Source organism: Strix aluco, chromosome 5 (genome assembly GCF_031877795.1).
Source record: "Strix aluco isolate bStrAlu1 chromosome 5, bStrAlu1.hap1, whole genome shotgun sequence".
Classification (NCBI taxonomy): domain Eukaryota; kingdom Metazoa; phylum Chordata; class Aves; order Strigiformes; family Strigidae; genus Strix; species Strix aluco.
In genome coordinates, this window is record NC_133935.1 from 13,071,104 (window position 1) to 13,099,048 (window position 27,945).

Here is a 27,945-nt window from a genome sequence, read left to right on the forward strand (position 1 = left end):
AAAGTAAAGGAATATTTTGCTTCACAATCTTCCTCCTATCAATATGAAAGTGCTTCTTATAGGATATTTGTCAACATGTAAACATTTTAAAAAAAGAGAATTTTTACTAATTCCTTGGAAAAAACATCCTATAGCATACTGCTTTACAATCTTGATATTCAGCCTTAAGTAACTTTGTTTTACACACTCCATTACTTCTTAATGCACCTTTTAACTAATCTAGAAGTAGAAGTAAACACTGTGGCTTTCGATCACTTCTTAATTGTTACTAATACCTGTCACTGGTATTAAGAGGGAGCCTGGGAGCACCTATTATCTTCAATACCATCAACAACTTCCCATCGTAAAATTCAGCCCCCTGTTATTGAAGTCTCTACCAAACTAATTCTTCACACCAAAACCAACTCTTCATAGGGTCGTTCCATGACCAGCACCCCTGCTCCCGAGCCCTGGCACTGTGGTTAGCATAACTAACACCATTTTATGAGGCAAGCAGTCATTCTCTGCGACCAAGCGGGTCACATATCGGTTCTCTTCCCCCTCATAATCAGGCCCTGTGCACCAAGCAGACAAACCAGATTTCTTCTTCCTCTCCCTGCTGGCCTCAAGGTTCCTGGGCGCCAGGCTGATTACTCCCTCCCTTGCTGGCCTTGAAGGTCCCAGGCACATGGGGCCATGGCGATGGCCCTGTCGCAGAGCATGGAAGTGTAACAGCGCACAGAGCACTCTCTATAAAGCCAAGTAGTGACCAGTCCTAAGGGGGGGACTCAGACTGGAGCTGCTGCTGGACAGCAAGAGCCGGGACCTGCTGGTGGCCTGGGATGCCTCCACCATCCTCTGCTTCCTCTCAGGATTAAGGGAGTGACTCATAATATTTTATATGAATTTTGAGTCTAGATGATGATTATTATATTGATAGAGCAAACCATGTATCAAAGATCTGACCTGATCAGCAGAGGGTCCAGATTATTAGAAATTTTAAATTCAGTTGTATTATAAATTCTGTATTACGCTACTTATCCTGTTAGGAAAATAAAGCTTTAACTGTAACTATGATTTAGGGCCATCATCATTCTGCCAAGGATCCCTAAAAGAACCTGTCTGTCCCCTCAGTGTCCGGTGACAAGTTATCCCTGTCTCCAGCATATCTATTTACAAATGCAGAGAAAATGTTTTTAAAAATTTGACTAAAATCTCTGAGGATTTCAGAGGTATGCTCCAACCACCAACACACGTCGGGTCCAACCACGAGCCATTTCGATGCAGCAAGCAAGTGTTCTTCAGCTCCAGGCTAATTCTTCCTCTAAGCACAGCTCCCGTTGGACTGAGGTAGAACCCCCACAGACCCTTCAGGTCTACCATTCCAGCAACCTCCATTACCTCATCACCGATACCCACAGTGGAAAAAGAAATCAAATACTGACAGGGTGACAGACTGCGGGAGGAAAAAGGGGACTGAAGAGAACCAGAAAAGTGGTTGTGCACAAAGGAGAAACGGGAAGAGAGAGGCAGCACAAACTTAAGAACTGACCAGGGAAACCATGTGTATACTGGGAGAGGGCATTGGCAGGTTGGTGGGAAACAAACCACGCAGGACAGAGGGAAGACAGACTGAAGAGCTAAATGAGGCAGAGGGCAGTAAAAAAAAGACCTGATGAAAAACTGTGTAGGGGAGATCTAGTTGAAATAGCTGGGGAGGCAATGGAAGCATATCCTGAACAGGAAGCTTTCCTGCTGTGATTAGAAAAGGTGGCTCATTTTGGACAAGGAGCACCAGGAGGAAGGGAGTGCCTAAGAGAGGCATTAGAACTGAGCATAGAAGAGGGAGAGGTTCTAGCTCAGGCAGAAAACTTTAAGGCACTAAGTATTACAAAAAAAACAGGTTGCAAAATCTAGACCTGGGTGAGGGAATGGAACAGGACAAGGAGGAAAAGCCAAGCAGTGGAAAGGTGACCAACATTAAAGAAGAGCTGATGAAAAAAAGGGAAGGAGCCTTGTGCTCAATGAAAGACATTTTCTTCCTCCAGCACTGATCCTCCATAAAGGGTGACAACATCCTTCAGTACCTCATGAAGCAAAGATCTGCATGAGGAACCTAAAATTTACAACTCTATTAATGAATTACACTGGTGCAAATAATGCCATTTCAGGTGATTTTTTTTTTTTTCAACTTCGCTGAAAACAGTATTTATGAAGTTAGATGCTTCCTTTTAAGACATCAATAAAGTCAGGAAGGCAAGCTCTTAAAACTTAGGTAGCATCAGAATGAAGGTTGCCTACAGCAACTCAAGTGCAATAGGACTATGAAAAATGTGCATTAAGCATCTTGCTCACTTATTCACTATTCCTCAGTATTACTTCCCCAAGTCTCCTTCATTAAAACTGGAGCCATATTTATGCAACTTGCAATTAGAAACATAGATAGAACATTTGTTCTCTTCACTGCCATTTGCAACAAAACCCAGCTAAGAAACAGTTAGGGAACTGTTTTAATTACTTTCAAAAATCACTAGGATCCTGAATCAGCATCCTATTTAGAACATTCTCTTACAGAGCTCCTGAGCAGAGAAACAGAAGGCTAAATTAAAAGAACAAAATACTGGAATAAATCCCTGGAGTATTGATTAATCATTTTCCCAGACTGGTACACTACGGTCTATCACCATCTGTGCATGGAGCCCTTCAGCCCCCTCCTACCAGCACCTGCTGTAAAGCAAAAATCTCACCCTGTAGAGCATTACCTCTAAAACCTCTCTTTTTTCCCCCCATCCTCTTCTCACACCCAAATCATGGCAAAGTTAAAGAAAAATCCTGCTCCAAGAAAGTGATTTGGAGAGTAACTCAATCTTAAGGAAAAAAACAAAACAAATTATATTTTTCCAGCTCACAGACAGGCTCCCCAAGGCATGAGTTTCACAACAGCTTCCTACTCAACCCCAGCCAGAGGGAGAGTGTGCAGCCCTGCAGTCCGGGGGTGCAGGGAGCAGCAGCCCTGGTGAGGAGCAGCCCCCAGACCCGCCGAGCCCCAGGGCTGCCTGCCAGGAGCCAGCAGCTCCAACATGGCAGGCAGGCAGGCACCAAAGTGGGCTTATCAATTCCATCAAGAGTTTTAACAGGATTCCCACAGAGCATTTTAACTGATTCACATCAGCAATTTTTGACAAAATCTGTTCCCCATGAGAAAATTTCCAATCTACTCCGAAATATGCATCCTTATGACTGTAATCAAGTAAATTGAACAAAGTTTGCATTTTATTGAAACGAAGAATGCTTAATATTATTTCAAACCCATTTTATCCATGTTCATCCATTATCTTTTGATCCCTCTGTTCTGTAACTAAGAGAATCTAAATGTTTCACAACAATTTACCACCTAAAAATCCATGCTACTGAATTAGGGGATCTGTTTTCAAATTGTAATTGCTAAGGGTTTTCTTTTTAAGTTCCTTATATACCTAAGATTTGTAGATCAGAAGAGGTTTAGATTTTTATAATACTTTGAAAGTTGATTCAGCAAACAATTTTCAACAGCAAAGAGCACGAAAGAGTATGGGCTAAACAATACTGAAGAATAGCACAGAAGCTGCCAATACAGACTGCAAGATGTGCTCAGTGCATAAGAGAAAGTAATTTACTTGTGCATTTTGAATCGGGCAAGTAGTGATTCAGGAAAACATCAAAACACATGCTCAACTTTGCAAATGTGAAGTCCCAAGGAAACAAATTAAAATTATTCCAGATTCCAAAAATTCTCAAAGCAGAGTCTTACTACCTAAACAGATTAAGCAGAACTATAGCACTCAATTTCCTCATTTCTTTTACTCATGTAAACTATTTCTATGGACAGCAAGTATTCATAACAACATTGCTGATATATATTTAGTACTGCAGCCACAAACATTTAAGCAATGCATAATAAATGATTTATTTCTGTAAATCAGGTCATTCCTGATTCAGTAGGAAATTCAGGGCTACATCCCTAAATAACTCTTACATCACTTTTCTAACATCAGAGCAGAAACCGGCATAGTCTCAGTAAGTTAAAAATGCTTCCTTACACCAGTGCAGTTTCCAATATTTTATGGAAATAAAGAGATGGACGAGACTGACAAGCACTTCAAAATCAATGTAAAGGTATTCTCTGAAAGTGGAGGCTGGACAGCTCTGAATATCTCACACTATACTTCTCAAAACTAGTTAGCTGGTTCCATTTTTTCCTCAGCCTAGCACTGCCGTTCAGCTCACTTTAGCCAAGTGTTATGTATGTATCTATGTATGTGTAACCTATCTTAGAGCTTCAGAAAAATTCTAAACAGTTAAAATGAGTACTGGGTACAACAATGAGAATATTCCATGTAGTACAGATTTTGAAATATCACTTCAAGGTACTTAACATATACACCTTATCTCAACACATACACCTTAAAAGATCACACACACACACACACACCCCCCCCAATACCTAGATGACTAAATAAATGCCAGCAACATGCTCACAGAATACAACGTGTTGGGAGAGAAATAAGCTAAGCTTTCTTTTTGCCACATAACTAGTTTTGCCCTCCCATGTGTTAGGTTTTCTGGTAAAAATCTGAATATGAGACCCACATTTAGTTTCTCATCTTCGGTATGAAGGGCCACTTTTTACAGCACTAACAGATAAAATTAACCTCCTCCTGGCAAAAAGCATCCTCACTGGACCTCACATCCTCTAGAAGACAAATAACACTGCTTTCAGACACACCTGTTCTGGATTTCAGTGACATGATGCTCCAACCAGCTTCCAGGAGAAAGCAGCATTTCAGAATATACATTCTTAATGGAGCATGGTAGTAAGACAAATGGGACACAACTTCATGGCACTAAATCTTGTTTCCAAGGGAAGTTGAACAGAATTTACTCATTTTACAAAGCTGTTACCATTCCACCAAATGCATCCCATTAAACTTGCAAAGATATCCCTTACCAGCACCCACTTGCACCTCCAATGCAATTAAGGGGTACTCATTTGTAGAACACAATGGACTGATTTATGTCAACACAAAAACATTTGCTCAAGAGTATACCATCACTAAACTACACCGGACCAAACCTGATGTGCCTAATCAACAGCCTCCACACCATCAATTTTTCAAGCCTTTGAGGGACAGCACCCAAACTGATCAGAAGAGCACTGGTCATTTGTAAGGTTATAGTAGACAGTGAGATCACCACCTTAAAATTTCAGTTAGGGTGAATACCAGTGCCAGAAGTTGTGAAGGCTGACAGTGATCTGCTAATGAAAACAAAATATAAATTGGAAAATACAGCTTTAGACTTCAGACTTGAGAGAAATACTCATCTGGAAAAATATCCATCGCCACTATATGGGAATCAAAACCCAAGACCTTGAGGTTTCTGTTCAAGTGATGAAAAAGTCAGCTGGCTGCTCTCCAAACCAAACCCCAAACGCATTAGAAATTTAAGTTACAAAATAGTTTAAATAAATCTTTCTAACAGGTCAGACCCAGAGTCCACCTGTGCAGTATCCTGTCTCAGATGATCACACTCCAAATGCTTTAAAGGCAGGGGGGCAAGAAACTGTACCGCAAAAGGGCTAGAATCCACCTCCCTCTCTAAACTGTTGCAATTGGTATCCTATAAACAAAAGGATACTTTTGTCTCCAGGTGGTATACACATTCTCTACAAACATTAAAGGTTTGGTTGGTTAGTTTGTTTAAACAATACAAGAAGCCATGAATTTAAGTATGACTTCCTAGACATGGAATTAAAACATTTCTTCCAATTATTTTCAGATTTGTGACTTGCATTCCATTTCGTCAAGTGCCTAGTGCATCATGAGGTAAAGGAAACACACTCCAAACAATATTTTCCTCTATCATTCATTACTTTCTACAGACAGACTTTCCATCTCTTAAGAAATCACTAAGCTCTCCTTACTCGAGGAATACACTTAAAAAGGAGTGATCAATGTTGCACAAGGCATTCCAGATGACAAGCCATCGATTTTATAATGGCAAGTTTTCAATATTGTTTGAGTTTGCAATCTAAGACTGTGTGTCAATAAAATTCGATCAAATTATTCGCCTTTCAACACATACTATTTTTAATTTATCCAACATGGAGTTTATCCCACATGGTGGGTTAAGCCCAGTAGGCAGCTAAGCATCACTCAGCTGCTTGCTCACTCTGCCCTCAGTGGGATGGAGGAAGAGAACTGGAAGGACAAAAGCAAGAAAACTCCTAGACTGAGATAAAGACAATTTAATAAGTGAAGAAAAAAAAGAAGGGAAAAAAAATTTCCTAGTGATGCAGAAGCAATCACTCATCACCAGCTGACTGATGCCCAGCCAGCCCCTGAGCAACAGCAACTTTGGAAAAACTCCCCTCCGTTTCATTGCAGAGGATGATGCTATATGGCACAGAATATCCCTTTGGTCAGCTGGGGTCAGCTGTCCCCACTGTGCCCCCTCCTCAGCCTACTTGCTGGGAGAAACGGTGGGAAACAGGGCAGGCCTTGACCCTGTGCAAGCACTGCTCAGCAACAGCGAACGCACTGCTGTGTTATCAGCATGGTTTCGGTCACCAGTCTAAAACACAGCACTTCATGGGCTGCTGTGGAAAAAATTAACTCCACTCAAGCCATACCCTGGTACAGTCTGGTGCAGCACTGCTGCACACCTTCCTTTACTCAACACCTCCCAAAGACACGTTCTTCAGGCTTTCCTAGATGTGAAGGACTTGCTGATGGCACCTGTAAAGTCTATTTCATTGTGCAACTCCGGTGATGTAGTAAAATTTTGTTTGCCTACTTCATGGAAGAGGTCTTCCATGGTTAAATTTCTTCCCAATGGAAAGTGGTAATTTAGTCTCTAATCTGATTTTGCCTTTCGGCAATATGATCAGTAGGCCAACAGTTCTCCATGACAATCTAAGTATTTTTAAAAAGATTAAAAAACATATCAAGTAAAGTTCACTTGAAAGTAAGTTACCATTTACTTCATTCTACTAGTCTATTCATATGATGCGTAAAATTCCAAAACAGATACATTCAGCAAGCAAGCACAGGCCACACATAAATTCCATCTCTGCTGCATGTTTGAGACTACATGAGAATTTTTAATTGGTTTTGATTAGAAAAATGTAATTGTGTTAAACCAGGTGTGTAACTAAAAGCAAGAAACTAGTTTATTCAGCTGCCTGAACATCCCTTTCCTGAATTTTCCTTATACTTGAGAGGTGAAACTGGTAGGACAGCTTGAATGCCTATAGAAATACAGTGCTTACTACTTGGTAAGCTTCAGGCACAAACTCACAGCATAAACTCCAGAAAGTAAGATGCAAATCTTAAGTCAAAAGAAATGCATCAAGCACCAGATTCAAAAACAGAACGTTTGAAGGAGCCCAGTTGTGCATGCATGATAAATTAATTTATGCTAAGAATTTAAGTAGGGTAAAAATATCTGATTCTTCCAGTCTTCACAACTGCAGAGACCACATGATTGCTTGTCTAATTAAAAGGCAGATGTACTAATTAACCAAGGTGTGACAAGAGTGAGAAACCTGAAATAAGAGTTGTCCCCATGCACAGCATTCACAATCCTGTTTAGTTTCTGCAAGTCTTAAAAATACAAATTCTCCCTTTGAAAAGCTGTCTCACATTTGCATTGAGAACTTTCATGAATTTTCTAATACATATATGCCTATGACACTTACATGAAGCATACTGATACATAATAAAGTGGAAAAGAACTTTACTGGCCCAAATTTATGCTGAGGTTTTCGTGGGGTTTTTTGCTGTTGTTATTGTTGTGGGGGTTTTTTGTTTGTTTTTATACAAATCACCTCTAACTATTCTCAAACTTAAAAAAAGCAAAACAAAGAACAACCAAAACACACACAATCTTCTACAGTTGAACACAGAAGAAAGGAAAACTTTTTTTTAACCAAAGTATTACTTTTGGTTTAGAAGCTGCCATAGGAAGTTTTTAGACCTCATGATGGTTGAACACACAAGATGATTTGATTCTATCCAGAATCTGCAGACAGCTTAAGTACTTGGAGGCTACTAAGCTTTCCCAAAGCATGAACAGCATCCTCTACTCCTTCTTTCACCCACCCTCTTTTTTTTCCTCTGAGCTCCACTGTCACTACTCAGACCACTATGGACAGAAATGAAATTCAAAACTACCAAATCCACTCCTTGTGCATGCTCAGAACAGCACTGGAGCTGCTAGAAGACCCCCTATAACTCACTGGGCAGAGAAGCAGAGACTCCTCACCACTCTTACAAGAACTCCACCAGGATGGTCAGAGGACATAAAGCAAACATCTCCTCCGGAAGCTAGCACTGTGCAGCGGACAGCAACAGGTTACATACAGATTAAGAGCAAGAACCATCACCACCTGATGGCTTTTAACTGCCCATCATTTCTTACACCTAAACACCATTTTTTTCTAACTTCCCATGCCCCAGCATACCATGATTCAGGACTGCTCATTTGCTTTTGGACTGTTTCTTCCCACACTGTTAAGTACTTGGCTGGAAGAGATTTCCTGGGTAATCAAAATCATTCTTGGCTGCTAATATAAGCAAGTTATATGATCTTGTCCATAAAGTACTTGAGTTAGAAGCCCCTCCACTCCATTCTCTTCTTTCCTACTCAACTTCACTACATCAGAAACCTCCTAATATTGTTCCTAAATTATGACTAGTTTTAGCCATTTGTTGTTGTACCAGGCCTTGTATTAAATGGCTTTTCTCAGAAACCTTTATTTCATCCACTATAGAGAGTTAGCATCTGGCAGATTTAAAGGCCAACACAGAATATGATTACTCACACCACATAATCATACCCATGGAATTCCTTACCACAAAACACAAACTTTTTGTATCCATACCATGGACTTAAGGGAGATTGGATGGAGGGTCACCACATATAAAACACTTAAACTCATAAAATTCCTGAATGACAAAGAGCTCAAATTTGGAAGACAACTCGGGGAAAATATCATACATGCCTACATCATTCTTGTACTCTTTCACTACGACAGAGATACACTCCAGATACATCCACAAAATATTTATTCCACCCAAGGACTTGGAACACTTTCCTGCAAGGGACCAGACATGAGTGATGTGCCACAGGAAACATGTCTAAAAAGTCTTACTAATGTCAAGGTCTACAGTAACCAAGCAATCTAATAGGTGAAATTCCTAAAGAATTTTAACTGTGTTGTCAACTTTTACAAAGGAAGGCAAAAATTGCAAAAGTCCTTGCAATCATGAATGAGGATTTTTTTCCTTATCCTAAGCCTACCAGTTTAAAATTGGCAGTCCCAAAGACATGCAAAAAGATACTTTACCCAGGTGCCCAAAAAATAACATACCCCCAAACCCTCAAAGAATAAAAAAAAAAAATTAAAAAAAACCCACACAACTAGAAGCAATCCCCAAAAATGCTTAAATCTTGTCCTATATGCAAATACTATATTCCTGTAATCTTTACATTCACAGAAAGCTGTTTAATGCTTATTGCCTGGAACAACTCTTCAGTTCATTTTAAACTTTTTCACTGTCTTCTGCCTCTTACACTAAAACTGAAGTTATCCTATTGAGATCTTTAATGACTTCTTCCCATACCCCTGGATCAGTTGTTAATCCTCATTCTCCTTGAACTACTACCCCTCCCCAACAACCAGCTGCGTGTCTCCTTCCGTTCATTTATATGAGTATCTTCTGTTTCTTTTCTCTCTCTGCTTGCACCTTCAATCATATAATCATGTAATTTGGAAAAAAAAAAAAAGTAATCCTAATCCACAACACAATTATCTAAGGATCCCACAAGGCTGTGTTCTCTTCTGGCTCCATGCCTTCTCTCAGAAATCTCACTGGTAAATGTAAACTATGCTTTCGTGCTGACAACACACTACCATCCACTTCCCATTCAAAACTATCTCCCTTCCAACAAAACCAAATCTCAGCATCCAACAACCTCTCAGACTTCTAGCAGTCAGCTCAAGGTCAGAGTTCCCACTGCCCTCTCCCATCCAAAAGCTCTCCTTTAATTAGCAGTTTTGTTACTATCCACCCCACAGTCATTTAGATCCCTAACCCAAACAAGCTTTAAACTTATTTTTTCCTACACTCTCCTCACCCACAGTTTGGGTAAGCCTTGTCCATTTGTTCTGCAAAATAACTGACAATCTCAGACTTCTACCATCTTGCACTTCTATTATTTCAACATCCTTCTCTGGCCTAGAACAAAACAAAAAAACCCACACAGACTCATCCTGGTCACATCTACACAGAATGTTTTTCCAAAGGACATTTAACTTGCCAGTTGAACAAGGAAGTATACATATTTCAGATATTTATCTCTCTGCATTATGGGGATAAAATTGATTTTGCTTTCAAAAAAGTTAACTTCTAACCCTGCTGTATCACCAGCTGAATCAAGATGCTAACTTCGACTGTTAATTCAGCAGCAGCAGTAGGCTGCATCACGTACTGGCTAAGTTTTCAAGGAAGCACCGTGACACCTTTTCCTACATTAGGAAAAGCTTTCCATCCAACACTCTGCTTTATCATGACACATATAAAGAAACATGACATTAGCTACACTACCTATGCATCACGTACACTGATCAACTTGGTCTTACTTCTTTATACTGAGGAAACATCAGTTTCTTCATGTTTTATTTCTAACTGGAGCCAGCTCAAACAGATATATTTCCCTGATCCTACACACAAACAATATTACTAATAAACAAAAAATGTAGACAACTCTCAAGCAACAAGGCAATTGCTAATCAAAAAAGTAAGCATCTCGTGCCCCCCCCCCCCCTCCATTTCCTGCATTTTTAACAGCTCTGAACAAGTAGAAGGCTGTTGTAGTACTTGGGAGTGCTTCAGAGTATGATCAAAGATAAATGAGGAGGTTGGTTCTCTATTACCAATTTAATTCCAGCCGCTTTAAATGAAGTCAGTTTAAGAAGTCTCATTGCATTTCCAGATAAACAAAGACTCCCTAGTATCTGCCAAGATTTCTCTCCTCCTGAAGGGGGTCTGTGGTTGGATGTAGAGACTGAAAATATTATTGTGATATTAAAAAAAGATTTCTGTCAGAAGTAGATATTAACTGAAAGCAGTTCAGGTTGGGGTGGGGGAAAGCTTGTTGCAACACTGCAACTTTAAGAACATCTCTCCTCTCCCAGTTACACGCTTGGTTGTAGGACACATTTTAGCCTTACTTTAACAGACATGGAATGGGGACCTGGGCAGGGGGAGGCCCCTAATGGCAGATACCATGTATTTTCATGAGGAATCTCCTTCCTACTTCAGCCCACCACATCTGAAGCTAGCCTGTATACCTGAAAACCCCAAACTACCATCATAGCTACATAAGCAAATGGCTCAGTTAATGGGCCCAAGTAAGAAACAACAGGTCTGGTTTTGAAGCCAGAGGTTTATGAAGGAAGACTAAGATGTGCAACACTTTATCCATTGAGAGAAGGAAGGAAGTGTACTACATCAAGTGCAAGTAAGCTCAGTATTCACTGGAAACTGCTGGGTGGTGCCCTGTCGCCTGACTATTTGCAGTTAAAACTGCACTGTAAGCTGCAATTCCTTCTGAAGTGGATTTTCTTCCGGAATTCCCTTAGTTTTCAACAGACTATATGTAGGATCAATAAATATTGAAAACAGAGTAACTAAATTAAGAGTAGCCATACAAGAAATTCTTGACTTAGTAACATGAGCACTGTTTCAAGTTTCAGAGAAACGAACTTCAGCTCCAAGACCAAGAACCCCAATTAGTTTCTCTAAGCACCATTTCCCAGATCTAAAATAAAGATAATATACTAGGTCTATTTAAAAAAAAAGTTCAATTTAGTAATGTAACTAGATCCAAGCAATGTATAAAACTGAAGTAAAAAGAAATCATCTTTCTCCTTGAGCCAAAGCCTAACCATTAATTTGCAGTATCTGCTGACCATACCTGAGTATATATTTCCAATTGTACCTGAGTATATATTTCCAATTGTTTATTTAGAATAACAATTTAAACCAAAAATCGGTCTCTCCTAGCAGAACTGCAGATTCCACCTTACTACACATATGAAGCCGAATCCTGTCAACCTGAGGTTCCAGCCAATGATCCTATATGTGTAGCTCATACCTCCCTGCATCTGCAGGCATCTGTTCCTTGATGTAAGTGCATCTACAGACACACTTATACCAGATTTGAGACTAAAGGGACTTACACCTTCCCTCCACCACTACCCTGTCTCCTGCTCTTTTGTTGGTACCACCTTTTTACCACAGCACAAGACTACAAATTTTCCTGAAACTCTACTCTTAGTGTCCCACATTTACCAAGCTGGAAACAAGCTGCACGGCTAAACTGGTAAGGCACATGGTGATTAGACTTCAGTAGAGAGATGCGAGTCAGAAGCAAGAGCCTCTCCCTGACTACACCCAAATTAAGCCACATGTGTCTCCCCTACCCAGAAAAGATCTAGATTCAGTGCTGGAAAAACCTCAAAGCTTAAGGATAAAACTGAGACAAAATACTAGTCCAGGAAAACAGTCTCACACATTTTTCAGCACACCAAGCTGATCTGTTACTTTTATTTAAGAACTTAAAGATGCACTGGTTGAAGACATCCTGTTTTACTTTGATTAGAATTAACAAGCAACATGCACAAAACCACAGTCAGTTGAGGCAAGACTGTACCGGCCCAAAATTGTATCACCTTGTTCACACTGAAATTCAGTTGGCTTTTTTTCCTAGCTTATAATCAGATCTGCATATTCAGAAATAACTTAAACTTGGTGAAATACACACATTTGAACATAAAAAAAAAAAAAATTCATTCTTGCCTGTATATAAAATGATTCTTTCAAAAGCCAAACAGAGCTCAGACTTGAGAAAAGCTTTACCACACCTCTAATAAAAGGATTGAGGAAGAGATGAAAAAGAGGAGAGGGAAAGGAGCAGAAGAGGCATACTGCAGGTGAGAAGAGTGGAGATATACTATGTGGCTTAAAGAAGAGGATGAGGTAACAGATAGGAGAGACACAAAAGGAAACACACAGAATACACTGTGACCCATTGCAGGAAAGAAACAAAAACAATTTGTGGGACAGCCCCACACAGGGGCTGAGGCTACAATAGCCAGACAGGGTGAGACAGAAGACATGAAGAAGAAACGAGAGTCTCTCCACGTATCACAAGGGTTGTAGTATGTACCCAGCCATACCTCACAGGCAGACAACAAAATCACCTTGCTTAACACTGTACATCTGCACAGTGTAACAGTTTACATTAAACCCCCATCCTCTAGGTTGAAAACCAAATACTACTTTGAATTTTTAGCAGTATCTTTAACAATTAAGCAATATTAAAAAAAAAAAAAAATCAGGTGAAAACTGCCCTTTAATTTATTGTTCCCATTACAAGTCTTATGATCTTTTCTGTTCAGTGGGGCAGGGAGAGGGATGGATGGAAGGAAAGCAGCAGGGGAAGGGAGAGGACATACTCCCAATGCCCAGCACTACTCAGTTTGTTTTCTTCTCTTTGCCAACTGCTCAGTTTCCACAGGCAGCCAGTCCCGTGACAGCCAATACCTGACTGACTGCTACAAAAAGCACTGATTCCACATGGACAGTGGGTGTGCTATCCATTCATTTTCCACCTCCTGCAGAACCACAGCTCCCCTTGTAAGTGAGGAGTATGCACTGCCTTGCGAAACAGAGCCTGGACCATAGCTTGTCAGTAATTTCATGTATCACGGTTTGCAGTGTATTAGTCTAAAGCACATATCAAGGCTCTTCAGTTAGCAGCTCTTAACCAATAAAAAAATCCTGCCTACAGCAGACAATTAAACAGCCAGCAGAAAGTCAGCTCTTCTTCCATGACTCCAGGAATCACTGTAACATTGTCAGAACTGATAACACTAGTTTTTGAGCAGTTTGCAGGCAATACTTCTTGACTCTCCTAATAGCCAGTTCTCTACACAGGGCCTGGTAGCATCAAGGTCCCAACGTGAAACACTCACCGCAGTGAGTGGGGAGGAAAATAAAAAAAAAACCACAACAAGCGATTCTGCACAGCCCTCCTTAGCTGCAGGAGGCTGGTACTGGCTCTAAAGCATCCACTGCTGCTAGTAACTTTGACAACATGGAAAACACCTACTTTCCCCAATCTTGCCCTGTTAAACTAATCAATAATTTTGTATAATACAAGAAATAGAGCTTCCTGCCCCCTCCTAACCACTGTAAAATGGTAGATTATTATTTATCCAAGAAAGCTGATTTGAGAAAAGTATTTCTTGAGGTACCTTCATTGTTACAAAACTCCTGAAAGTTTTGTGTTCTGTATTACTGCTATCATGGACATCTTTGTGTTAATTGTGTAGAAAACATTCAACACATCAAAACAACTGAGTGCGGCAGAGCACAAATAGTGATCGTGCCACCTCTTTGACCTTCACACAGATATTTTTTCGGCTCTGAAATTAACTTTTGCATACAGAGAGAGAGAGATACAGGAAACATTGAGGTTACAAGTGTGTGATTAGAAACTGACTCACCACAGTCCTTTGCTTGTTGGGCAGGAAGACTCTAACAATAGGCTTCTGTGGAGACTTAGGGTTATTCCGTGACATATCAGCAGGGTTTTGATAAACTGAAAGGGATGAAGGTGCTACAGAGAGGCTAGAGGAGGAAGATGATGCAACTGTGTCTGTTGAAGCTGAACTGGAGACAGAGAAATCTGTGCCGTTCCCCATGGATTCCAGTAACTGCTGTTCTCTCTGCTGTAGAGCATCTAGTTTGCTGGTGTACTCTTCATAGGCCTGTGAAGGAAGAGCAGCTGTTTTAATGATGTAGTAGCCTCAGACAAAAACCAGAAATCTAAATTCAGAATGAACATGAAATAAAACACCTTCTAAGCAAATTCAAATTTCCCAGGAGTGGGAACAAAATGGTCTAGTCAAATTTTTCAGTAGGACATGAAGAAGAAATGGCTTTCAAGTTACTATGTTAAACCTTCTGAACCAACAACTAAGTTTTTAATAGATTAAATAGGTAAGTGGATAAAAGAAACAGTAAGTCACAGTTTCAAAGCACCTGCACTAAATAGTCTAATTCAAAACTACTTTATAGAAGACAGAAATCTTTAACAAATGTTGTCAGCTGCATTGCCGAATTACTGTGCCACAGCTAAATTTATCATTCTGTTGGAATGACAGTTAAGTACATCTAATGCAATAATTAAGAGAAAGCCAAAATCTGCTTTTTACCATTTCTACCTGACAACTCACCTAACTCATTGTTCACCATCCTTCACCTCTGGCACTATCCTTTCATAACAGATAGTACAAAAAAAACTTGATTGCAGTTTGAACACAACTAAGTTTACCTTGTTACAAAGTTATCCATAAATATGAAAAAGTGATAATTTGAAAGAATTTAACATCTGTATGAGATTAATGTGATTTTTTTACCAAATTTATGTAAAACCTGATTACACACTGACCAAGTTTCTTACACAAAACATTAAATTTGCCCACTAAGTTTTTATAAAATGTAGCTAAGTTAAACATTATTGCTAAGCTCTATAATACAAATACATAATCAGTATATATTTTTGTTTATAGTTTGTTTCCACCATTGTCTTTGTAAAAAGAAAGTTTTGATCTGTGTCCAAGTATCAGAATTATTTTTTCAGCAATATAAATTAGTTCAGAGCATCTCCAAAAACCTGAATCCACTAAGGAATGTGTATTTCATGCTACATAAGCACGTCAATGTCAACCTAGGACACGTTAGACCTTTACAGACAAGAAGAAACAAAGATCTTACAAACCTAACATCTAAGCAGCTGGGAACAGAATTTTCTACTTAGCTCTGCAGCAAGACCAAGATCTATGCCAACCTGCATAAATCTTCAATGCCACAAAGGGTATGTATGTCAGGGAAAGATAGTCTTTTGTTGTGTTTTGGTTTGTTTGTTGTTTTAAATTTGCTTTCCTCAAGTTTTCTGTGCACAATATGTTGCTAACTGAAGTTATAGGAGAATTGAACTGACCCAAAAGTCTATAAGGGTCTACATGTGGGGAAAAAAAAAAAAAAAATCTTAAAAGTTCAGAGAAAAAATAACCAGTATTCAGTACTGCTGCCAGAAATACTACATTTTACTATGAATTTATTTCTCCGGGTTTTATGTGCAGGTTCACCTAACCCAGGTTGAGTCAACAGTGGTTGGTCCCTCCCTTTTTATGAAGGTTTAGCATCCCCCAGCATGGACTGATGTTCAAAGTTTGTGTCATCACCCCACAGTGTTAACAAAGAGAATGATAATTTGACAGTGAGGACTAAGAAAAAGCATTTTAAAAAATGGTGGTGAACATCACAATTTCAGATTCTAAATTTTATGGGTTCCATTGTTAATAAATGGACATAAGTTGCAGGAAACTGAGAACTACTTACTATTCCTTTTAAAAATTGAAGATGTCTAGTGTTTCACTAATAGACCCCAAACTCAGAGACTTAAAACCAAAACATTTTCACTTTAGCCCAATTCTACTGTCAAAAGTAAATTGAAAGGTTACCCAATTATAAATAATGGGATTTTTGGCTGTACAGTAACACAAGTATCTCTCTCCTACTTCCAGGATCAACTTTTTATGTAAATTCCAGTAAAAGCTCCATGTGCCAAGAATTATCTTCAGTAAACAAAAATTAAGAATCATAAACTGTTACCATTTCACCAATACTTTTCTAAATACTTACTTCCTTTTCTCATGAACATTGCAAAATATTATCTGAACACATGCAACATTACATTGCTTCCGGATACTTGCAGGCTTAGTTCCTTCACAAAATTACACACATCTTTCAAAATACTCAGTCCTACAATGTTTACACTGGCAGCTTAATCTGTCACTAATGCAAACTCCAAGCCAAATGATTTATCTTAAGAGAATAAACAATGAGCATGGAAAGCTGGAAGCTGCTGCTGGCTTTGGGTTCTATACCATTAAGTTCTGCATGAAAAGCTCTCTATTTTTTATGCAGACAAAAGCTCTCACGTATTATACTGTTACTCAGTGTCACAGCAGAAGATCCCATAATAAAACATAATGGAACTGAAAATGCACCAGGAGACTTTATTTTTCTATTTTTACAAAATAAATTCTTTTTATACAGAAGGGGCAACAGTACATGCAGCAGAAAAGAATAGCTCCAATGAAATCTCATTTTCATGAAGATTAAGTACTTTGGTGAGACACTGACTTCAGCTGATGACTAGCACCCACAGACCTTACACAGCCAACAGCACCAAGTCAAAACATAGAATTATCCCATGGCATTAAATTGAAAGAGCATTACAACAGCAAAGCCGGCCAATGGCAAATATTTCTAGCTAAAAGAAAGATTATGTCACAGAGTTGGCCTAACTACAACAGAGACCTGCATCAGCATGGCCATATTAGCAGACAGGCATCAACAGCTACACAAACATTTAAGTCAGTCAAGGCCCTCTGGGTCAATCAGGTTGATTTCTAACATTGTTTTTCAAAAACAAACAAAAATTAAAATTGTTTGTACAGCATGTAAAGCATGAAGAAGATTAAGCTGAACATTCAAGCAACTCATTAAGGATTTTAAAGGCAATTCTGAAGGAAATCTTTATGAAATCTAGAATGAAATCCATTCAGTTTACATATTCTCATTAAGAAGGGAGTAATGTTCTAGAAGAAAACTTAAATCCTGCTTTCAGCTTGATATAGAATCACAGGAAGAAGAAAAAAAAAAAAACATTGGAAGATATCCCTGGAAGTCATCTAGTCCGAACACCTGTTTAACACAGAGCTAATTTTTAAGTTCAATCAGGTTACTCGGAGCCTTGCCAAAGAAAGTTTCCAAAGTCTTGAAGGATGGAGACTCCACAACCTCTCAGCAACCAGTTCCAGGGCTCAAAACCCACTCTCATGTGAAGAATTTTCTCTTATGAAATTCACTGATGCTATCTGTGGCATTGCCTCTTCCCCTTTTGCTGTGCATGTCTGAAAAGAGTCTGGCCCTCTCTTTCGGTTGCCTGCAGATTTCTCCTCAGCCTTCTCTCCTCTATGCTAAACACCACCCCAATGCAGCCACACAAGTAGCAAGTAGATGGGTCCCTTTTCATGCTGGCTACACGCTTGCTAACGCAGCTCAGTCTGCAGTTTGCTGCTGTTTTGGTGAGGGTGGCTTACTGACAGCTCAGCTGGGGGCTCACCAGCACTCCCTGGCCCTTTTCCTGCCGAGTTGTGACCCAGCCAGCCTCCTGCCTGTGCCGACGGGCAGCCACCCCGTCCCGGGCGCCAGATGCTGCATTCGCCTTTGCTGTTGTGCTGCTTTTTGTCATGAGGCTTCTGTTGTTCAACTCCTCCAGCTTGTTTATTAGTTGCCAAAAATAGCCTGTCTTTAATAACATATATTATAGTCAACAAGTTTGTTTGCTGTATCGCTACAGGGCTCCCAGTTTAGTGTGAATTTACAGTATTTCACAAAGCTAAAGGAAAAAATATTTGAAAAGCTGAATATTAGATCCAAATTGGCACATCTTGTCAATCTACACATAATTCTAGTTACCTAAAATAGAACAAAAAGTTAATTTTAATTATATTGCATACCAGTATATATGCATATCATAAAATATACTCTCATACATGTGAGAACACTCCTGAGGCTTCAACTAAGTAAAATATATAAAGGCCTGGTAAACTGCCAAGTCCATCTAAAGCATTACAAGTTAGCATGTTTGTATACAATATACATACATGCCACAATACAACTGCTAATCACTCAGGACCAGCAGAGTTAAAGTTACTTCTTAAATGTTGCAACCTATTGACAATGTGAAAACTGACCTCTGAAGTCAACAGAATTTGCAGGATGTTATACAGATGTGCTAACAGAGTTCTGCTGACAAGATGATGATGAGGGATTTTCTAAAAAATATGCATATTTTTGTATTAGGTATCATTTATACTAAATATTTGAAATTTGCTTCCTTGGGCCATAACCAGCCTATACATTCTAGTAATAACATTTAAGGAAACAAAAAGCAACAAATGAAATATTTTTAAAAAAATTAATCTGGGATAAAACCAAGCAGCAAAATGGGGTTTCTCCTTCTCCCTGCCCCCTACCACATCTGGTTAGAAACCCAGTCTAAACTCAGGCAGACCAACTGGTTTTACCATTCTCTGTCCCTCCCTCAATCAATTTCAGATAATATCCACACATTGCAATTCTTAAAAAGCCTAAACTACAGTTTCCTGGTCTTTGAAACTGAGACAGTTTCTATTTAAAAGATGTCTGACCTTTTCGGCTGTTGATCAAATGCAAATCCCACTAAGTTAAGTGGGAGCTGAAGATAGACTGTAACGTACGTCAAGATTTCTTCATTTAGTAAGACTCCTAAATCAGTACTTAGTCTAACTTTAGACGCTCCAGTTTTGGTCCAACGTATTTGATCAGCATCTGTTAGGAGTCTGGTAAAAATTAACCTGAATTTCCCCAGAGAACTACCACATTTCCCAGTGACTGTACTCAGAGTTGGTATTCTCCTGGAATCCCACAGTCAGTCTGAAACAACCTGAGATTCAGCACTAAGATGCATTTCAGACTGCATCTGCCTGCTGTTGCAATAAGCATACTTTAGATCAGCAAAGAGGTAATCTTCTTTGATTAATTAATTTGACCTCCTGCACGGATTCTTCAGATATACAGGAATAAGGAATTAATTACTCTCCTGAAATTCAATGGCCAAACTCTCAAAAATGGCAACAGCAAGGCCTCTGAATAAAATACATTTAATAGTCCAGGAAAAGAGCAAGTCAGGAAAAAAAATAGTCACAGTAGTTGGGGACAAATATACCTCTACCCCCATGATTCTCATTTTAAATTGCTTTCAAGAGTAGGAAAGAAGATGAATCCTTCAAGACAATACTAGAAAGCTGACTGAGTTTTAAAACTTCTTTTTATACTACTATCGTTCTACCTATGAATTTGTTCATAAAAGAAGTGGCCAGCTTACTCTCTGGCTGTTAACTGAAGTAACCTACAGGTCCAGGATGTCACTTCACACCACATGAAGAACTATTTACATGCAAATGGACTACTACTGTTCAATTAAGTTTTCACAGATGAAATGTTCTTAGATAATACCCTACAGATAACTACAAGGCAAGGGTGCACAATGTATTTTGGAAGTTTAAATAGGTAAGGCCTCCCTGAACAGTCATTAAGAGTCTACGAAGGCTAACAAATGATTAAGCCATTTAAGCGCGACCTCTCCTTTCTAAGTTTGAGGTGACTGCTTTTGGCCAGTCTGGATCTGTACAACCCGTTTCAGTTTGTAAAAAGCATTTGTTGCCAATGCTAAGTTGAAATGCACAGACCTTTCTCTAACTTAGGCTATTGTTTTCATCAGTACTTTCTTGGTAGAGACAAAAAAAATTAATTTGGATGGCCATTATAGAATAATATGCAACTGCATATTTTAAACATTTTTGCTGACTGAATTCCAGCTTTTCCCAGTATCATAATATTAGACTTCTTTGCAGTAAAGATTTCCAATATTTACAATGCTTAGAGAAACCCTTAAGAAAAGGGTTTTTCCACAGTGAATCACAAACTTTATTTTGGGAAACAGCACTTCAAGGACAGATATAATGCACTACGAAATTATGTGGGAAGACAAAAATCATTGATGTTTTCAGCTGCTGTGATACAGAGTGCTTCCAAAAAGTGTGATAAAACCTACCAAGGAGTTCCTGCAGCCTCCTTTCCAGAAGAAAAGAAAAATGCTGTTAGTGATATTTCTACATCTACTGAGTCAAGCAGTCATTTCAAATATTTGACAGTGATTTCCAGGGGTCTGTTAGATCCGAGATACATGCTCACACACAGGGGATGGAAGAAGAACTAGGATTACTTAAGAAAGAATTTTAGCTACAAGCCATTTTTCAATTTTAATACAGCCATTGCTTACTACGTTTATTATTTCTTCCAGCCAGAACAAACAGAAAAGTTTTTCTTATAATGATATGAGAGACCATTGATAAGATTCCTGAAGCTACTACTAATTATAACAATTAGAAGAAACTAATGTGGTTAATGACAAGTGTTCTCTTCTTTCTTCTGTTCATTTTGTTTCTTATCCCTGTACCTTATACACACACTCAGAAGTGTCTGCAGCTTTGGTGTCTTTCCCTGGCCCCTACTTTCCTGCCCTGAGAGGAGAGAGACAAGCTACCCGCTGCCCTCCAGCTTCACACTACATTCTCTACTCCTAAGCAGCTGCAAACCAAGCAGCCTTACTCCCTGTGCTCTACAGTCACCTTTTTAAGACTGTCACTGATGAGTGATGGATCAAGGCAGGGAGATACCCCTGAATCCAAGTACCCCCTCTTGCAGGAATAATTAAATATATGCTGAATTCAACATAGCGCATGTCAATCACTTCCGATGTTTCAAGAAATCCATTCCTCTTTCATAGTCAGTTAATGAATCCTGAAATGATGGCTGTGACAATAGCTGTCAGTTTTAAAGTGCTTTTGATGTAAAACGCATTGAACCCCCCTAGAATTAAAATAAAAGTCTGCCACAAAAATAAAACAAACCAACATTTTGTCTTCTTGCTCTCAGATGAGGACAGAAATGAAAGCTTCTTAGCTTCCATTTTCTTGAGCAACTGTACCTAAGGCATAAATTCCTTTTTATTTTTAAATGAGGTGTATGTTTTATCTTCAGCGCACAAATAATTTTAACTACATCCTTTGAATGCTCAGTTTTCAGAATTAATTTTCTCGTTCAATTCTTCAGCTTTCCTTTGCATGCTTCTATGCCCCCAACCCTTTCCCTTCCACTTTCAACTGAAATGCAATTTTGTTGCCAGGTTCAACCAACCTGTTACTCGACAGGTCTACAGAGGCAGCTCCAGCAGAGGCCAGGAGCCAGCACAGGGGTGCTGTAAGTTCTGTGAATGTGAGCAGTAAATGCATAAGAAATGAAAGATATAAAGACAGACAAGAGTACAAAAGAACCAAACAAATCCTATTGTACTGAAATTCTACACACCAGAAGATGGATGGATAGCTGTCAAGCTTTTCATAGGTATACAAAAAGCCATGGTTTTGCAGAAAGCATTATAATAACAAACTAGATGTTTACAACAGTGAAAGGCAATATCGGTGAAATCGGAAGTGTTCATTTGCAGGTACTTACCTAGCAATTAGCTTTGGCTAATTCCAACTTTTGCTAAGAGAAGCAGACAATGTGCTTGCTGATAGCACTCAAGAGATGATCATCAGGCACAATCTACAGAAGTCCACATTTTATGGAAGATGAAAAGAGATCAGAGCGGTGGAAGAGAACAAAGGGAAGGGTGATGCAGTCCAAGTAACAGACTAGCAAAATTACCCATACAGGTGCTGGGTAAAAGCAGGGCAATTGCACTTTAGAGCCAGAAATAAGGCTTCAGCAAAACAATCAAAATGTAACAGTCAGAAAAGGATAGACAGAGTGTAAATTATGCTACCTTCCTGTTTGAGCACTTTGGAAATAGCATCAAGACCTAGACATAGCCCAGACATGAAAGTGTGGGGAGAAAGAAGGGTCACGCATAGAAGTTAGTGATGATGCCCATATACAGAACTTGAGCAACAGGCCCCACATTGCACAGCCACTCCGTACGTAGGGAGTTTGCCATTTCTAAGAGATACCAGACAGACAAGTTGTCTGTTGAACCACTTAAGCTACCCACATGTATTCTACACACTCCCCTGTTCTTTTTATTCATATCAAAACTACTGTATTTTCTCAGTTCTGCATTTCCTAGAAGCAAACGTGTTCTTCCACACTTTATCACATTACATTCAAAGGTTTTTACATATAGCTTTGTCCTTTTACATTGCAAGCAGGGTTGTTCTGGCCCTTCTTCTGAAAGGTGGAGAAGTACAGAAAGTCAAAACAGCAGCTCTAGCAGTGCCAGATAAGATTCAGGTAAATTGCTGCAAAGTAAATTCTGACAATAGAAAGTAACGCCTGATCTTGACCAAGCCAAAAGCAGCCAAAAAGGCAGGAAAGGCACAGAAAGTATGCACTAGACAACTGCTGCTGGTTGAAATGAACAGTCAAGGGTAGACAGTAATCTTGCTTCTGACTGTTATCAGGTACTCTGTAATGTATTTCTTCTTTTTTATTCCTTCACAGTAGTTGTACCACAGGAAATCTACTAAACAAATACACTAAACAAATGACAGGTTTGCAGCAATTAATCCTCTTCACTTCAATCAACCCACCTGAGGATGATCCAGTCTAAGCTAATGGCCATCCAAATAGGAAGTTCCTCTCCTCTCTCACCCCATTTTCTAGGTTCTTGGCTCAGAGCTGCAAGCTCTTCCCCTTCCCTAACCTTAACCACACCTTTGGGGCTCACTGGACTTCATCAGGAAGTTGTTCAATCTACTAACGGGATGGCAAACTAATCCAACAAAACCTGAAGATTCTCCTTCCAGGTTAATGACTGGAAGTGGCTTAACCACTACTGGTACCGCAACCACCTGTACAAAGGAAGCAGAGGAACCACACTGCAAACACCTAGGAAAAGCAAGGCGTTTTCATTTCATTGAGAATGGGCTCTTCTCACAGGACTCACTGCCTCTTGGGATAATTCAACTGAAAAAGCAGAATCCCAGTCACTTCCACCTCCCTCCCAATGACTTACTGCTCCCTAGCCAGCACCAGCACTACCTGTCACAAGACCCACTTCATGACCCAGCACAACTCATGGCAGTGAAGTAACACTTCACTCTGTCTTGCAGGGCTTGCCTACCATGTTGAGCAGCCAGAGTTGCAGTTTTGTCTCAGCAGCACATGGAACCACCAAACTTGCAAATCTACATTAAGCTCCGTGGTTTGTAGTCACAAACTGTTTCAGACTTACTATACTCTTTACTATTGTAACAATTTCCTAGCACGCATTTACAACTGCATATACCCTCTTCCCTATCAATGAGCTACAGAATAATCAAAAAGCTTCCAGTGTAGGGATCTCAGTTTTAATTTAGATACAAGTAAGTGACAAATAGTTGTAATGAACTAACAATTTCACTACCCGAAATACAGATTTAGTACAGATTAAGCTCATTATTATTGCAATTTCATACACAATCTAATGAAACCAACATATATGTGGCAATATTAAATCCAGACATATGGAATAAACCAGTTCATGTGAAAACAGAGGTGTGTTTATATACCACTGAGTGGTTAAAATAGTTATTAGCACTCATTCAATACTCCCATTTCACATTAGCAGTAACTAAAGCAACTATAGAGGGCCTCATTTGACCTTAACTGTTAAGGACATTATGTCAATATTCGTATAATCAAGCTAGTGCCCTGCTCTGACAGATTAAGATAAAAGCTAGAAGTACCTCAAATAATGAGATCTTTATTTTTAATTACCCAGTGCCTTTAGGCAGCAGTTACAATTAAAAAGACTACAAAAGAAATCTGGTTGACCTCTGGTTATTTCAATACTTGAGAGAACCAAGAAAAGGGCAGGGTTTGGAGCAAGTGATACCCATTCAATTCCTAATAGATGTAACTTATGCGTGCAGTCCTTTTTTATGCTCTTAATGGTTCTACAGCAATGCAACTTTATGAATCCGGAGTGATGAAAGAATACAGAAATTTAATTTGTATTTAAGTTTACAAATTAAACACAGCTTGAAAATATTACTCCACCCTACAATTTTATGTATTTCTTTAAGAAGTTCCCCTCTACTAATACAATTTTTTTGATTCTACATGCTTATTTTTCAAAGAGAAAAAAAAGTAAAGTCAACTGCTTTAAAGGCAATGTTAATCTTACAGGATGTTTTCATGGGTGTGTGTATATATTTGCTTTTAATAAGAGAGCATGCCTTTTTCTATTATATACACACAGTCTTGCCTGCCTCCACACCTTAAAAGGATGTTTTACATTTCAGTTGCACCAACATAACTACTAGACCATGCCACCGATCTTCCCCTACTGATGCGTATCGGGAATCTCATACAGTTCCCTTCTATCTTCAGGGAAAGAGTTAAGTTTCTAATACACAAGGAGAATAGTCTCTTTTACTACAGGTATTCTCAGGTTTAACACAAGATGCTTCTTATAAGATTAAAATAACAAACCATTAATCTAACCACATTCATTTGAATGTAAACTTACCTCTAAATATATCGATGGTGGGTTATGCTCTCCTCCAAATTTGTCTAGCAGTGCCTCTATATGTTCTTGTGTTAATTTAATCATCTGTTTGATATTCCACACCTGAAACAGAAAATTTAAAATTCTTAGAATCAAAAGGAGCCTAGAGATTCTGTCCTAAACAAAAAAATCGTATTTTCTTGATATTTAATAACAGAAGTCCATAATAAAAGTATTTTAATTATCAGTAAAAGAGTGCACAAAGCTATCCTGTTCATCCACTGTCAGTAATACACATCTTGCTTCTGAGATGAACAGAGAAAAATTAAATTTGGTTTTAAAATTCAGGAACCATTGAATAAACAACTTAAGAACAGTTTATTTTTCATGTTTATCAAAATCATATTAAGTATTTTCCTCCCAAGACTTTGCAACCCAATTTCCACAGTACTACAAAGTTTAGCGAAGTTCTATCAAACCTTAAGTAATCTGCGTAAACAACATTCACAAAAATCTAGACATAGTGTTCTATTTGCATGGGAACAAGATGTCTTGGTCTTAAAGATCACCTTCTATACCCTGACTTCTATACTCACCCTGCAAGTTTTCTTACAGACTTTGGCCATGATCTGAAAAAGACATTTACCTCTAGTGCACAGAGAAGACTTTTGGCACCGTACCATGAAACAACTCAGGTTGTCACTCATTCTTCACAATATCTTGAAAGAGTTAATTTTAGGACGTGGAGACTACTATAGGTGAACAGTATTATGAATCCTAATTTATACCTAAAAAGATAGCGAAGCATAAACCCAAACACTTAAAGCAATAACACTACACTGATTTAGAAACTACTTCAGTCCAACCAAAGACAGAAATTTATAGCAGGGAAGACAGAAGAAGAGAGGAGAATCTCTTCTTCACAGAAGAGTTATTCAGATTATTTATCAGGGAAAATTATTAGGTCAGAGTTATCAGACCCAGGATGGAATAAATGAAGACAGTATAAACAGTGCTTCTTCCAAAGGGATTTTAAAGATCCCTGTTACCTTTTTCAGTTTAACTCTTTTCTGCTTCACAGATTATAATATATACAGCCTCATGACCAGGTCTGGATTTACAAATTGTGATGACCTACCTCTTTGAAAAGAAGATGCCAATAACTTCATATTCTAAAGTAGGCACCAATAATAAGACCCAATTCAAGTTGGATCAAAACAAATTTTACTCATAACTTGCAATGTTCACAAAAAACCCAAACTCTAAAATACAGAACTCACATTTTGCACACCACCTTATTTACTCCTTCTATTCTAGACATCAGTTATTTGTCAGCAATTTCCTAAAGTAAACTAATAATCGATTCACTTCTAGCCCAAGTTTGAGAACAGATACCAAAACAAAGATTACATCAAAAAGCTACAGTCAAACAGAAATAGTTTGCTCAGGAACAAGCAACCCAAGCTACAAGGAGTGAGGGGAGTGGGGGGTTACCAAACAAAAAGTGTGCTATTCAAGTATTCCATATGTAAATTCCCTCGAGGCAACTGTGGAAGTCAGCTTGCTTCTCAACTTGCAATCCATTCATCAAGTTGAAGCCAGGGCTGCCAACCAGCAGCAAAGAGGAGGATTTCTCTATTTTGTTAGTTTTTCTCCAAGATGGTGAGGGCTAATTGTATGCTTGGTGAAAAGAACAAGTTTGAATCAAAACTATTTCGATTAACCTGTTCAATATAAGAGTTTAGGATGTTTAGCTACTATGTAACTGGTAACATGCTGTTAACCTGGGTGCGCATACAAAAAATACCTGGCAAACTAGGGAATCATCTCAGGATTACCTTCAGAAACTGGTTTCATTAGTACTTAGCAGAACTTATATTATTTGGCCATCCTGGCAGTTTTTCCCACCAGAAGTTTTCCTCAACATGTACTGTACCACAACCAATATTGACAATTTATTGTGCCTGACAATGGGGAATGTGGGAAGATGCTTCACTGACAAAGTAACCGAGAATTACAGAATGGTTGAGGCTGGAAGGGACCTCTGGAGGTCATCTGGTCCAACCCCCCTGCTCAAGCAGGTTGCCCAGGACTATGTCCAGATGGCTTCTGAATACTTCCAAGGATAGAGACTCCACAACCTCCCTGGGCAACCTCTGCCAGCACTCAATCACCCTCACAGGAAAAAGGTGTTTCCTGATGTTCAGAAGGAACCTCCTGTGTTTCAGTTTGTGCCCACTGCCTCTGGTACTGTCACTGGGCACCAATGAAAAGAGCCTGGCTCCATCCTCCTTTCACCAATCATCTTTGTGACCCTTCACTGGACTCTCTCCAGTATAGTCACGTCTCTCTTGTGCTGGGAAGGAGAAAAATGAATCAAAAGGCTCAGGAATCGAGATAAGGACAGGGAGGGGGTTGCTCATCCACTATGGTCACAGGCAAAAGACAGGCTGGTTCGGGGAAGGAAAAAAAAAAAAAAGACACCACTCGAATTCAAAACACTAACAACAACAACACTTAACAGACAGAATGGGACAGTGAGGAGCATTACCATACCTTAAAAACACCTCCCCACACCCCTCCCTTCTTCCCAGGCTCAGTTTTGTTCCTGATGTATCTACCTCCTCCCTCCATGGCACAGGGGCAGAGGATGGGGGGTGCAGTCAGTCTGCCACTTCTTCC

The 27,945-nt window shown here is 39.2% G+C and overlaps 1 protein-coding gene across 3 annotated transcripts in view; it reads right to left on the reverse strand.

The window, feature by feature from the left end:
* The window catches only part of BRAF (B-Raf proto-oncogene, serine/threonine kinase), an 88,355-nt gene that overhangs the window by 45,056 nt on the left and 15,354 nt on the right, over positions 1 to 27,945 (reverse strand). For all 3 annotated transcript variants that reach the window (XM_074825999.1, XM_074825997.1, XM_074825998.1), the window contains exons 2-3: positions 25,285 to 25,386; positions 14,597 to 14,860 (exon numbers count right to left, since the gene is read on the reverse strand). In XM_074825999.1, the coding sequence (XP_074682100.1) occupies positions 14,597 to 14,860; positions 25,285 to 25,386 (366 nt within the window). The remainder of the gene's footprint in view (positions 1 to 14,596; positions 14,861 to 25,284; positions 25,387 to 27,945) is intronic.